The 14670-nt window shown below is 38.5% G+C and overlaps 1 protein-coding gene across 1 annotated transcript in view; it reads right to left on the minus strand.

Annotated features, from left to right (window-relative positions):
* Swt1 (SWT1 RNA endoribonuclease homolog) overlaps positions 1-14635 on the minus strand; it is a 52219-nt gene extending 37584 nt beyond the window's left edge. Inside the window, exons 1-6 of the mRNA XM_052201100.1 lie at positions 14437-14635; positions 10325-10423; positions 8686-8772; positions 6619-6702; positions 2942-3000; positions 952-1639 (exon numbers count right to left, since the gene is read on the minus strand). Coding sequence (XP_052057060.1) covers positions 952-1639; positions 2942-3000; positions 6619-6702; positions 8686-8772; positions 10325-10378 — 972 coding nt within the window. The 5' untranslated portion in view covers positions 10379-10423; positions 14437-14635. The remainder of the gene's footprint in view (positions 1-951; positions 1640-2941; positions 3001-6618; positions 6703-8685; positions 8773-10324; positions 10424-14436) is intronic.
* Between the last annotated feature and the right edge of the window lie 35 nt (positions 14636-14670).

The following is a 14670-nucleotide window of genomic DNA, read 5'->3' on the forward strand; positions in this document are numbered from 1 at the left end:
GCTAATTTATTGCAGTGTCTGAAACAGCAGAACTGAAAAAGGTAATCTGTTAAAGAAATAAGCCCTTTAGAATAGTAGCTCCTGCAGGCTCGTCTATCTGAGTTTAGAAAAGTCTAAGACACTACTACAGAGCTTATGTCAAAGGACTATGGGAACTGACTCAGCATAATCACATTCCTTTTTGTTATGAATACTTAACATCTGCCATGAAATTCAAGTAGAACAGGGCAGCAATTAGTTTCACAAAGCCTTGCCAAAAATAGCATATAAGGAAAATAAGTAGGAAAAGAAGTCTGAAACATGACAGACAGACATATTGCCCCCAGGAATGGCTAGCTCTCACTACAGACACAAGCATAGAGGTACTCCAGTCTCTGAAAGTGCACCAATTATAATACGATACACCCTGGGTAGAATAAGATTCTAATTTAAGTTGTGATAATGCAATGTATAAGGCTGTATGTAGAACCACACATAACAGAGCACCCACAGAAAAATCCAGTGCTAAATTAAGCCAGAAAGTCCACACTGAAGTAATATAAAACTGCAACTCTGTGCAGTAGGCAGGAAATTGATGGCTAAAGTTCATCTCTGCACAGGACAGCTTCCTCCCCTTGGAAGTCTATCTTCTAACAAACTGTTGCTGCCTAGAATGGTATTCTTTCTGAATAAATTCTCTCCTTTTGCTGTCAAATATCTGCATGTTTCTGTCCAGTTCTTTGTCCCAGAGCACAAGAAACTAGATATTGCACTATGATTCCAAAACCAGGTGGTATCAATATTATCCTAAAGAAGCTGGAATGAAAAAGAATAATACAGGAAACAAATGCATTATCTGCATGTCTAAATTAGAATCGGTCCTCTGGGATTATCAACAATAGCAGAAGCAACTAAAACCTGAGTATTTTAAATACTTTTACTAAAAAACAAACCCTTCATTTTATACATTACCTGGCTGTGGTTTTCCTTAGAATCTGAACCATTCATTTCTTGGTGCTCACGATGGTACTTTCTTATCCTCTCACAAACAGTCTCCTTATGTGTAGATTCTGAAAACAAGTTTTCAGTTTTGTGCCTGGCCAGCTTTAATGACTTCTGGTGACTTTGCAAGTGTCCCTTCTCCTCCTGCTTAATCCTTTTTGATGTACTAGAATCTATACTAAAGATGTTTTCCTCCACAAGCTTCTGTGGGGTACTAGAGGATTTTTTTGGAATTTTGAAGCTGATCTTCTTTCTTCCTGATTCAAATGGTTCCTTGTTTATATTGCTGAAATTATAATTCTGAGGAAGTTGATTTTTCTTGCATTTCTCCAATTCTTCAGAACTGTCTTTATTTTTTTCTTTCTTGAGTTCTTTCATCTTCTTCTGAATAAGCAGAGAAGGCCAATTCTTTTCCTTTGTCTGGCCTTCAGCTTTAGATTTCATATCTTTGTTAATTTTAATGCGGCTATGGTTTTTTATTTCATAATCAAGCTTACTTCCAATATTTGTCAATTTACAATCTTTAAGTTTAGTATCTTTAGTTCCATTTGATGAACAACTGTGTGAAGTAATTTGATTATTATTTAAATATGATGCTACTTGGGTCGAAGAACTGAATTTTGGTCTCTTTTTCGGCATGCCAACATCTACATTCAATCTATAAAGCAGCACAGAAACTTAGGTTAGTTATATTTGTTATACATTCTGTTGCAATGTATCATTACATTAGAGCTAACTGGACTCATTCTAAACTTCTTAGAAATGTAAGAAACAGGGCTGGAGGCTCAGAGCTTAAGAGTTTGTACTGCTCATGAGAAGGCCTGAGTTTCATTCCTAGAACCCACACTGGGTACTCATAACTATCTGAAACTTAATGTACACATTATACTTTTTATATTTATCCCCATTATTAACAAAAATGCCTTAACTATACACTTTGAAGAAATTAAATAAAACTAAATTTCCTGTGTCTACCATCATTTTTTTACATCACATGATGGTTAATTAAAATAACTTTAGAACCATATCTATAACTTGGAAAATTACCTATTTTTTCACAGGCAATATATAAAGATAATCTATGTATGATTTCTAAATTAGGTTCCCAAGTTCTCTACTAGCAATATAATAAAATTATGTATATTATTATAATTAAGTATCAAGACGGGCAGTGGTGGTGCACACCTTTAATCCCAGCACTTGGGAGGCAGAGGCAGGTGGATTTCTGAGTTAGAGGCCAGCCTGGTCTACAGAGTGAGTTCAAGGACAGCCAAGGCTACACAGAGAAACCCTGTCTCGAAAAACAAAAATACAAAACAAAACAAAAACATTATGGATCAAAACCAAGTCCCTAATAATCTATACTGTGTCTAAGTGCATTTATATAAGTTTGATGAATTTTTACTTAACTTTTTCTTAAACTTCTAGTAATGATATTACCAGAAATATCTGCATGCAAAACAGTACTAATCAAAGTAAATACAAGGTTTTCAAAATTTAAATATTTAGTCCTGGACCAGCAAGATAGCTCAGTGGGTAAGGGTACTTGCCACCACCATGCCTGACATGCCTGGACCTCCATAGTAGAAAAAACCCTATTCCCTCAGGGTTTATGATCCACAAACACACCACACCATATATGCCCCAACACAAAATAAACATAAAAATGATTAAATTTAAATAAACAAATATTTAGTCCTGATGTTTATCATGGTAGCTCAAGTTAAGGCAAGAGGATCTTGAGTTCAAGATCTAACCTAAGCTACAAGGCAGGTTCCAAGCCAGCCTGATCTACATAGACAGCAACACCCAGTCCCTAAATCCAAGGGTGTTGATATAGCCTAGTGCTTGCTTAGCACTCAAAAAATATTGGAGTTCAATCCCAAGTACTAAAAATTAATTTTTTAGTCTAATTCTGAGCCAAAACTGAAAAAGTTGTCAAGAAAAAAAGAGAATTTACCTTTTCAGACTGTGTTTTCTGTTTGTATTATAATATACAATGTCTGTATCATCTGGTTTCTGAAATTTAAAAAAAAAATTAGAAAATATAAATTGTGTACTGTTGTTGCAGTTACAGGGAAGAATGGAAAACATTTGTGTTTATGAATAGGCTGCCATAATAAATTACTTAATCTTTCTAATCATCTTGGGGCAGACATTATTATCTTTATTATAAACAAAGTACACAAAGCTTACACAGTTTGGCATCTTTCTGTTCATCACAGTAAAGGCTAGTGGCACTGTCCTGATCTGAAACACATCTGTCTGACTCAGTTCTACCATCGAATCTATGTAATCAGAGAATTCAGATACAAAACAGTAAAGGGGACATAAACAGTATGTATAAATACCCTAATTATAAGGATATAACTAAATGAGGAAAACAGAGTAACAGAATATGCTAAAAGCTCAAAACATCCACCATTAAAAGATAAGAGATACATGTGGGAAAATGTAAGCAAAACTTATGGGAAAAATTAAAAGCAGTAAGTGATATAAATTCAGCAAAAAAAAAAAAGTCACCCAGCCCAGCTACAGGGTATAGTAAGAATTTTGGTTTCTTTAAAAACCCAGTTATGTTATGTGAATATGTTTTTTTTTTTTAATCCCAGGCATGGGAAAAGAGGCTGCTTTATAGCAGGTGACTATGATTTGTCTCTTGCAATGGAGGCTGCTATTTTTTTCTGCTGCTGTAGTTTGTCAAGTGCTTGTGAGCAGAGACCAGAAGATTGGACTTGCCACCAAGAAAATCAACACCCTTAATCATCAGGAATCAGTTTAGAGGTCTAAATCGCTTTCTCGCTCTCCTACCTGGTATTGGGGGGTTGGAAGGGATTAAGGAGGAAAAGGTTGGAAGGGTGAAAGAGATCAAGACTGGGGCCAGAGTGCATGCACTTAGTATGTGTAAGGCCTTTGGTCTGATCTCCAGCACTAAAAGACTGATACAGACAACAATAAATTGAAACAAATTTAATCACAATCATGAACCACATTGTATTTCAATCAATTACAGACCACACATGTAACAGTGATCCATGATGAAACTGGAAAAGAATGTGTAGCTGCAAAGTCATGAGAAAAGGAAACTTCAGGAAAACACAAACAATTCCCTAGAAAATGCTCAGTGAAAGACAGTGCAGTTTTTGCGGTGTTCAAGAAGCTACATAAAAGCTTTAAAAAAAATAGCCCACAACACCAAAAGTTTTCTATTAATAAAGAAAGTTTATACTGCAAGTAATATATTGCCCATTTAAGGATTGCAAGCTGGTACAACCACTCTGGAAATAAGTTTGGCGATTCCTCAGAAAATTAGACATAGTACTGAGGACCCAGCTATACCACTCCTGGGCACATACCCAGAAGATGCTCCTACATGTAATAAGGACACATGCTTCACTATGTTCATAGCAGCCTTATTTATAATAGCCAGAAGCTGGAAAGAACCCAGATGTCCTTCAACAGAGGAATGGATAAAGAAAATGTGGTATTTTACACATTTAACTCCATAGTTACACAATGGAGTACTATTCAGCTATTAAAAACAATGAATTCATGAAATTCTTAGGCAAATGGATGGATGGAACTAGAAAGTGTCATCCTGAGTGAGGTATCCCAATCACAAGGGAACACAGATGGTATGCACTCACTGATAAGTGGATATTTGCCCAAAAGCTCAGAATAAACAAGATACAATTCACAGACAACATGAAGCTGAAGAAGGAAGACCAAAGTGTGGGTGCTTCGGTTTTACTGAGAAAGGGAACAAAATACTCATAGGAACAATTATGGAAACAAAGTATAGGGCAGAGACAGAAGGAAAGGCCATCCAGAGACTGTCCTATCTGGGGATTCATCCTATAAACAGTCACCAAACCACACACTATTGTGAATGCTAAGAAGTGCTTGCCGAAAGAAGCCTTACAGATACAGAGGCAGATAGATGCTAGCAGCCAACCACTGGACTGAGCGCAGGGTCCCCAATGGAGGAGTTGGAGGGAGGTCTGGAGGAGCTGAAGGGGTTTGCAGCCTCATGGGAAGGACGATGTCGGCCAATCAGACCCCCCTCCCAGGGCTTCCAGGGACTAAGCCATCTACCAAGGGGTACACATGGTTCCAGCCACATTTGTGGTGGAGGAATGCCTTGTCAGGCATCAGTGGGAGGAGAGGTCCTTGGTCCTATGAAGGCTCGATAGTTGCCCCACCATGGGGAAATCAAGGGAGGGGGGTAGGTGGGAGTGGGTTGGGTAGAGGGGCATCCTCATGGAGGCAGGGGGAGGGAGGATGGGGGTTGGAGGTTTTCTGGGGGGGGGGGGAACCAGGAAAGGGAATAACATTTGAAATGTAAATGAAGAATATATTCAATAAAAAAAAAGGGAAAAAAAGTCAAATCTATGATGACAAAACAAGAGAACTACAAACACATTTCTAAGATGATAGCCCTCAAAAACAGTCTCAGGCAAGTCTGTGGAGGTATGTGCAAAGAAGAAACTAATATCACAAAAGATGACAGCACCATGTGCCAGATTCTGACCCTAACCTTGTGTGGAAACTGGCAATGTATGTCTGTCTGTCTCCATGTATATAAGTTTTTAACCAAAATTTTTAAAGAAAAAATTAAAGTTACATAGAAAAAATTAATAGAAAGATACAAAATAGTATTTCATACATTTAATAATGTGTGTTTTAAACTGTTATTACAAATGAGTTGAAAGGCTAAGTGCTAAAGTTATAAATTGTAAAAGGTTACATTAAGTTAAGGTTGCTCTACTATTGAAAAAATGCTTTAATATATATATATATATATAAAACAGCCTAAGTATATAGAACTTTTAAACTTTAATATATAGTATTGCACAAGGCATTCACATTCACTCACTACTTATTCATGTAGAACAAGCTCTAGTCTTGCAGTGTAAAACTACCATTTTAATATTTTGTAACCTATTTTTACTGCTTCCTTCCTTCTCCCTCCTTCCTTCCTTCTTTCCTTCCTTCCTTTGGAAATGGGAATCTCGCTTTATACCCCAGGCTGAACTATAGCTGTGTAATTTAACCTAGGCTAACCTCAAACTTACAGCAATCATCCTGGCCTTAGCTGCCTGAGTGCTGGTATTACAGGTGTAACCTAGCACTGTGGAGGTGATGACAAGTGAACCCTGGGAGCTTACTGGCCAATCAGCCTAGCCAAATCAGGAAGCTCCAGGTCTAGTGAGAGACTCTGCTTCAGACAAGAAGATGAGAATGACTGAGGAAGATAGTCAACATTGGCTTCTTGCCTCCATGCACATATGTACACATTCATATGGACAAAGAAGTAAAAACCTAATATAGTACTTGTGGCAAATAAAAAGGAAAAACAAGACATTGGTTTCCCACAAACTAAGCATAATAGAAAAAATTATAGAAAAATACAGAGAGAAATTTTGTATCATAACCCTCTAACTATGTATTAAAACTTGACTATGTCCTAGTGTAAGCCTAGTTCCAGCCACTGGGAAGAGTGGCTCATTCAGAAAAACTCATTCATCCAAGAGCTCAAGGCTCAGCAACATAGTAAGAGTCAATCTCTTGAAGAAAAAGAAAAAAAAAAAACCAAGAAAAATAATATTCATTGAGTTATGGTATCTGAATACTTACCAGTTTCCTCTTCTTGGTTGAAACAGGCTTACCACTGTGTTCTGAACTAATAGAACCTGCTGAGATTTCTCCCTCTTTCTTGTCCTAAGAATGTCATTCAGGAGAAAAAAAATGAAGAAAAGAAGCACAAAATCAAGCATGACTTAATCACTATTATAAGTTGACATTTTCATTTAAAAATAATCTCAGAATACTTGAGAGACACAAATTTTAATAAGAAGGGAGACTCAACTAGAAGGAAGAAGAGTGAAGGAGAGATGAGATCCCTGGGTGCTTACACACCAGAGGTGACATACAGACAGTCAGGTAAGAACACAGTGAGATGGATTGCCACAGTGGGATCCAGGCTGTACGACAAAACGTTACATCCCATTTTCAGTGGATCTTAAACTTAAAAGGCTGAAGTAGGTCTGAAGTACCTACTATTTTACCAAAGATATAGCAGACCATAAGCTGAATCTTAAAAAAAATAAAATAAACCCTAAGTACTTAGCTCCATAAAGGTTAAACTTAGTGAAGAAATACAGAAATACCTACTATGTTTAGCATGTTAGATAATGCTATACATAAAATACAATAGAGAAGTTGGACAAGAAAGATAAAGAGCTGTAAGTAGGAAGATATGCAATTTTTAAATGTATTCTTAAAAAACTCCACTGACAAGCTGAATAGAAAAGACCAAGTAAAGAGACAGGGGCTGGGTATGTAGCTCAGTTGGTAAATGGCTTGTCTGCCATATTTAAGGCCCTGTGTGCAATCTCCAGCACCACATAAGTACATATTTGTAGTCCAAGCACTCAAGAAAGGAATGGTAAAGAGGGGAGAGTAGATAACCTTCCTGGTCCCAGAAGGGGCTTTTAACATGAGGGTCCACAAGAAAGTACAGAGCTGAGACGGGACGTAACCTGACTCTTATTATATAGGACCACATGGGCCGCTGTGTTACAAAAAAACCATGAGGAGGCAAAGGCAGGGAGAAGAACTAAGAAACCAATGGAATAACTAAGGAAAACAAATTCTTTGCTAAGATCATGGTAACAGAAGGAATGGAAATGGTTAAGACTATGAATATCTTAAAAAGAAAAATTGACAGAAACTAATTATGGACTAGCTGTATGTACCAAGTTTGGGCCTGATCCAAAAGAATGGAACTATAGTTGACTAAATTAGGAAAACTGAGCTTGGGTACTTGAAAGGTTATAGCTTAAGAAAATGAACTCCTTGAGAGGCAAGGTAGGTAGATCTCTTTAGGTTCAAGGTCAGCCTGGTCTACCTAGGAGAGCCAGGGCTATATATAGAGATATCCTGTCCAAAAACAAAACAAACAAACAAAACAAAAGAGAGAGGGGGAAAGAGAGAGCAAGAGATAAAAGAGGGAAATGGGTAAGAGCTGTGTGTGCTGATACACACCTATAACCCCAGCTCTTAGGACAGCTAAGACAGAAGGATAATGAGTCTAAAGCTGGACTGTACCACAGTAGCAATGCCTTGAAGAGCTGGCTTCAAGAAAAAATATATGAAGGAACCAGCAAAAGAAATCTGAGGCAGTGGTGTGGTGGTGGCGCACTTGGGAAGCAGAGGCAGGAAGATTTCTGAGTTCAAGGCCAGCCTGGTCTACAGAGTGAGTTCCAGGACAGCCAGGGGTACACAGAGAAACCCTGTCTCGAAAAAAACCAAAAAAAAAAAAAAAAAAAGAAATCTGAGAAACAGTCACCAAGAGACAAGGAAAATTAAGAAAGCAAAGTATCTCAGAAGTCGAGTCTGGAGAGTGCTTCAAGGAAAATGCATCGTTAACACTGCTGGGATGTCTGGGCAGACTGTTCTCACAGTGAACTGTGGAGTTAGCGACACAGAACCCATTGCCAGTCTTGAAGAGAGCAAGCACATACAGAAGAGCAAGAAAACTCACCAAGCCTCAAGTTCTTATCTGTGATTTGGATAATAAAAGTAACTACCTCATAGATCTGCAATAAAGTTTCACAGCTCACAGTAACATTAAGGTGCATTTTTTTCATTACACATTTTTTTAAAAAAGGTATCATTAAGTCAGCAAATTAAAATTCTTACTTCATCAAAAATTGGTGAAGAGGTAGTCTGTTTTTTCTGAGACTTTTCTTCCTTTCCACAAGATTCTTTGAGAGACATCTTTAAAAACTAAAATAAACATTTAAAACATATATTTTAACACATCAAAAAAGTATATCACAAGCCATTCTTCCCTTATCTATATAGGCCTGAAGGGTCACAAAATTATTTTCATCTTCTTGATATATCCAGCACAGCAAAGGCTAAAGCACAGACTCACAGGAACTCTGATTTTCCTTTCCTTCGCTAAGGAAAAAGAACAACTTTATTTCACTGGGAATCTCAGGCTTATCTAGTGATGCTAAGGGCACAGAACTCCCACAAGACATGCTTACCCCCTCCCCCCCCAAAAAAAATACCCAAAAGCATTTCCTCCTGGCTATCAGATTGCCCTGCAGGTTTCCAAAGACTCAGGAACTTCTGAATCACTGGCTGCCTTTGAGTCTATGTTTGCCCTTGATGGAAGCTTTAAAGGCCCTCTGGGTACCAACCACTCCTCAACATACAGTTCTCTCACTAGTTCACTTGTCTCTACTCATATTTCCTTGCTCTTTCAGGTATCCAGCAACTTCTCAGGAATGCTCCTTAAGACAATGCCTTCAATCTCTGCCTTCTTTAAGCATAAGATCAGCATTTGCCTAAAACATTGCTTATTTTGCCCTATCTACATCTGAAAATAGATTACTGTAATTCTTCATTTCTTAATACACTGTCACGAACTATGTGATACTTCAAACAAACTGGATACATTTGTCTAAGTCCCAGTTTCATCTTCTGTAAAATAAAGCTAACTTACCCTAGAACTTTTAAGGAACCAAAGGGATATAAAAACTACTTTGAGGCTGGTGAGATGGCTCACTGGACACAAGTGCTTCCCGCACAAGCCTGACAACCTAAGTTTCATCTCCTAATCCCATGGCAGGAGTGCCCTCTCATTTCCACTGATACACATGACACACTGATACACATGACATACTGATACACATGATACACTGATACACATGACACACTGATACACATGACATACTGATACACATGATACACTGATACACATGCTCCCACTCTTAGGCACATACAGTAAGCAATAAAAATGTTTAAATACTTTGCACAAGGTTGTATATAGTTGGATCTAAATCAATATCTATATGGTTGCCAGACCTAGAGTTTCTTGAAAAGTATGCTACATTAAAAACTTAGTTTTTAGTTATAAGTTTTCAAAAAAAAAAAAAAAACCTTAATAGATAAAATATGCCTATAATCCTAGCACTTCAAAAGCTACAACAGGATTGCTACATGTCCTAGGGCACACAGAGCTACATAATAAGTTCTTCAAAGAAAGACTCTATTTAAAAGAACAAAGCAAAAAACTGGAGAAATATTCATGACTGACTGGGAGAATGACTGGGGAAATTTTTTCCTCAGTGTATCAACATTGTATTCTGAGCTATTTCCAACTCTTTCTTAAATCACAGGTTCTCTGTCCATTTCTTAACCCAGTTTTACTTTTCCAGACCTTCTTGAGACCAAGTGAATACCATTCATTAGCAAATAACCTAAACAAAACAAAACAAAACAAAACAAAAAAATCTAAAAGAAAAATGTAAGACAAGCATTGCCATACCTTATGGTCATAAACAGTCTCAAACTTCTGGGCACTGGTAGTACAAAGCAGCATCCTGTGCTGGGGTACAGTAGTCCAAGACTGGAAACATCACCAGGTCTGTAGGGACAGGACAACATGAAAGTGAAGTCCAAGGAACAGGTAATAGTTGGCAATGACAATATAAATCTAACAAACACTATAAGCCAAGTAATTTCAATTACTCCTGGTCATTCATGATCTAAACAGGTAAAACTGTATAAAATAAGATCTCCCATCATTCAGGAGGCAGTGGCAGGCTACATAGTGAGACCCTATCTCAATAAATAAATAAATAAATAAATAAATAAATAAATAAGATTTAATGAACTTGAAGAAAAAAATGCTAATGGGGGGGGGGGTGAACTTTAAAACATTAACACATGAACAGTCAACAAACTTGTAAGAACCATCTCTTAAGTACCAAAAAATGTTAGCCTTCAAATATAGTTTATGGTTAACAGCTGAATTCATGCTAAACCTTCTGGCTTATAATAATCTTCTTTTCTCTTGTCTAAAGAATTTCATTCTAGCAGGGTGAAAGGCACAAGAAGAGAAAAAAAAAAAAATCCAGCCTGCCATGGTGGTCCATGCCTATCTGTAGTCCAAGATACTTAAAGGCTGAGGTCTGACAGACTGAGTCCAGAAGTTCTAAGTTCTCAAAAAAACAAAAGAGAAAATGCCCATCAGAATTGCCTACAGACCAATCTTATGGAGACATTTTCCCAATTATGATTCCCTCTTTCCAGGTATATCTCCAGCCTATGTCAACTTAACCTAAAATTAGCAAGCACAGCATCTATGTGTGCTACAACATACTTTATATTCATACAAGAGTGAAGTTCACATTCCTTTTATGCAGACTAACAAACTAAGGAGGACTTCCAATGTGAGCAGTTCTCAAAATTCCGGCTTCTAAAATTATGGATTACAACCCTATATTGGCAACAATAAAAAGTTTCACAAAGACTAAAATATTGAAAATCATGTGTAATAAATCCTAGGTAGCCATGCTCTCCAGCACTATACTCTATGACTTCACTGCAGCCTTGAATTTGTGCACTTTGCATTTTCCATGCCTACATACCCACAAAACCCCAACTAATGCTGGCTGAAACACCTGGGCTCAGATTCATGACTACTATATATCATGAGCTGCAGTGTTTTTTTTACTGGACATGCAAAATATTCCTGCTCTTATAGAAGCATATTAATAATGGCTTGATTACATCAAACAAAGAGTTTTAAACAAAGTAGTTTAGTATCTTCCTATAGCAATTCTTTAGCATGTAAGCATTTAATTATTATATCTTTTAGAATGTGTGCAAATTGCTGTTTGAGTTGTTTATTTTAGTTTCATATTTAAAAAAATTAATTTTGGTTTGAGGGTAGAAAAAAGTCCAACCTATTTTGAAATGATCCTAGACATAATTCTACTGGTATGCATTACTGTTTATGCGAAGCAATGTTCTCAGAATTGATGATTATAAAAATCAAACTATCAATCAATCAACTCTGAAATGTTAAGATTTTCTTGCAGTATCAAATATCCAGTCAAGATTGAAATCATTAAAAAAAAAAATAAGCACACAATCGTTAGCACACAAACTTGCTTTTACCTTTAATGGTAAAATTACATATATAAAGATTTTCAGAAACATTTGTATATATTTTAAGTCCCTATGACCCTGAGTCCAATAAAACCATTTCAAGTAAAAAGGGATCAAAGGTAGAAAAATTCTAAAAAGCCCTACCATAAGATGGTTCACGGAAAACACTGCAGCTTTCAGTGCTATAATGCTTATATAGTGTCTTCCATCATAAACAGGGATAACCTGTATAATCAAAATCACTGCATGGTATATATTATCTAGGATTTCTACTGGCTATAATAAAAACCATGATTAAAAGTAACTTGAGGAGGAAAGGGCTTATTTCACTAACATTTCCACAGCATAGTCACTCAAATAGGCCAAGAACCAAAACCAAGTTTCTGGCAGGAGAGTAACTTTGAAGCTGACCTTTGTCAAGTCTTTACATGACCGTGGGCCTACCAGGTAGCTTCAGTGTATCCCCATTAAAGACCCAAAGCCAGGAAGTTCATTTTTAATTCCCGATCCACAAAAACTGTTGAAATTATGTTTATTGTTGCTTTAAGATATGAGATAGCAGCCAGATATTGGTGGTGCATACCTTTGGTCCCAGCACTGGCAGAGGCAGAGGCAGTGGCAGTCAGATCTCTGAATAAAAGGCCAGCATGGGCTATAGTGCATTTCAGGACAGACAGACCTACACTGTTCTGAAACCTTGCCATGAAAAACAAAAAACAAAACAAAAATATAAGATAACTTATGCAGTAATGCAACTGATACTTAATATACTCGCTAAGTCTTTAAACAGAAAATTCTTTCATGCTTAGAAATTCTGAACTAAAACTGCCACAGAATCCCCATGCTGACACTTAATTGTTGTCATCTGTTTTCTAGCTGGTGTTAAATAAGGTTAAAATGTCGAGTCAAGCTCTCAAATTAATAATTTACTATTTTTATATATTAAAAAAAAAACAACCAAGTACTGAGGATATCATTTAGAGATAAGACACAGTGCTTAGACACCCAAAAGCAGAGGGAGAAGTGAGGGAGGGGTGAGGTGGGGTGCAGTGTTCTGTAAGTTAAAAATAATACCATTTCTTTTTTTAATATAATATTTATTTATGTGCATTGGTGTTTTGTCTGCATTCATGTCTGGGTGAGGGCGGCAGATCCCCTGGACCTGGAGTTACAGATATTTGCCAAGTGGATGCAGGGAATTGATAAGAGTCCTCTGCAATAGCAGAGTCACTGGAACTACTGAGCCACCTCTTCGGTCCTAGTTACCATTTCTATTGATTGTAATATGTGTGACTGTCTTCCTTTTAATTGTTAGTCAACTCCCCATATAGGACTACTAGTCAAAAAGGGGAGGTGGGTTAAAAGGCCTTTAGGTGCTGGGTGGGGCCAGGCTTCTGACCTTTGCCTGGGCGGAGGAGCTAAGCAAATACTTGACCACCGAGATAAGTACCACCGAGATTAAGTAGCCCTCAAGGGCTTTAGAACTTGGAAAAGATTGGTGGGGACAAAGTTTACATTAAACTGGGGAAGGAAGACCACCTTCAAACATTCCAATTAGGAAGGACAACGAGAGAGCAAACTTCCAGACAGCATTTCAGAGTAGCAAACCATCCATCACACGGTTTCCCAACAGAGGAGGGGAAAAGCGTACCGTGTGCAAGGACTTCACTTTACTAACTCCAAGTGTGAGTTTTGTACCAGAGAACCTTCCCTCCTGCCTCTAACGTTCAAGACAGTCCCACGCAGGACAGCCTGAGAGAAAGTTCAAGTTGGGGTTGTTTTTTTTCTTTATTTTCGTCTGCTCCAGAGAGAATGAATAAGGCTTCGGTGGTAAACAAGTGCAGGATAAAAAATATATATATTATATATGTGTGTGTGTGTGTGTGTGTGTGTGTGTGGTATACCACACACACACACACACACACACACACATAAAACCTGAGGCGCAGAGGACTTCCTGGTCATATTCCTTAGAGAATCTGAAATGCATTTAAGTGTCCGAAAGTCCAGACCTTTGTTAGTAAAAGCCTTTAAAAAAAATAAAAATAAATAAATAACCCGGGTCAAAACAGCAAAGCAATCTCCTACCACACCGCGCCTATTCTAGTGTCGTTAAGGTGGAAGCACAATTGGAAAAGTGAAGAGGGTCGCAAGTTGTGGGGAGGAAAGTTGTGGGGAGCGGAGCCAGGACTCTACGTCAGGGTGCTGACAGAAAAGCGCTTCTGGGACTCACAAACTGCCTAGGCCCACCCCCACAGAAGTCGCCATCCGCCCCCCTCACCGCCTCAGCTTCAGCTGGAGCAACCTGGCTCCCACCACACACTCCACAGAGCCGGCCGCCGACCGCCGACCAGCCCCCCGAGTCGTCCGGCCCAGACCTCAGCTCGCGGGTCCCAAGCCCGACCGGCGTCCCGGCACCCGAGGCCAGTAGTGAAAAGCTGTCGCCCAGAGAGACGCCCACGCGCCCCGAGTACCCTAACTTACCTGCGCCCGCGGCAGCAGCAGCGACATCGACAGCGGCGACTCCCTAGTCCTGTGGGAGACCAAAAACGCCTTCCCAGAACCCGCTGCACACTGGGAAATGTAGTTCTGTACTCGGACCCCCGCCAGGCGCCGAACGCTCCAGGCAATTCTAGAGTTCTCCGAGCTCTCTGTGTCAGTGTGTTTCCTCCAAGGACCGGAACTGAGCACCGCCCAGGAGGCGCGATGGCTCCTGGG

The sequence above is a fragment of the Apodemus sylvaticus genome, chromosome 12 (genome assembly GCF_947179515.1).
Source record: "Apodemus sylvaticus chromosome 12, mApoSyl1.1, whole genome shotgun sequence".
NCBI lineage: Eukaryota > Metazoa > Chordata > Mammalia > Rodentia > Muridae > Apodemus > Apodemus sylvaticus.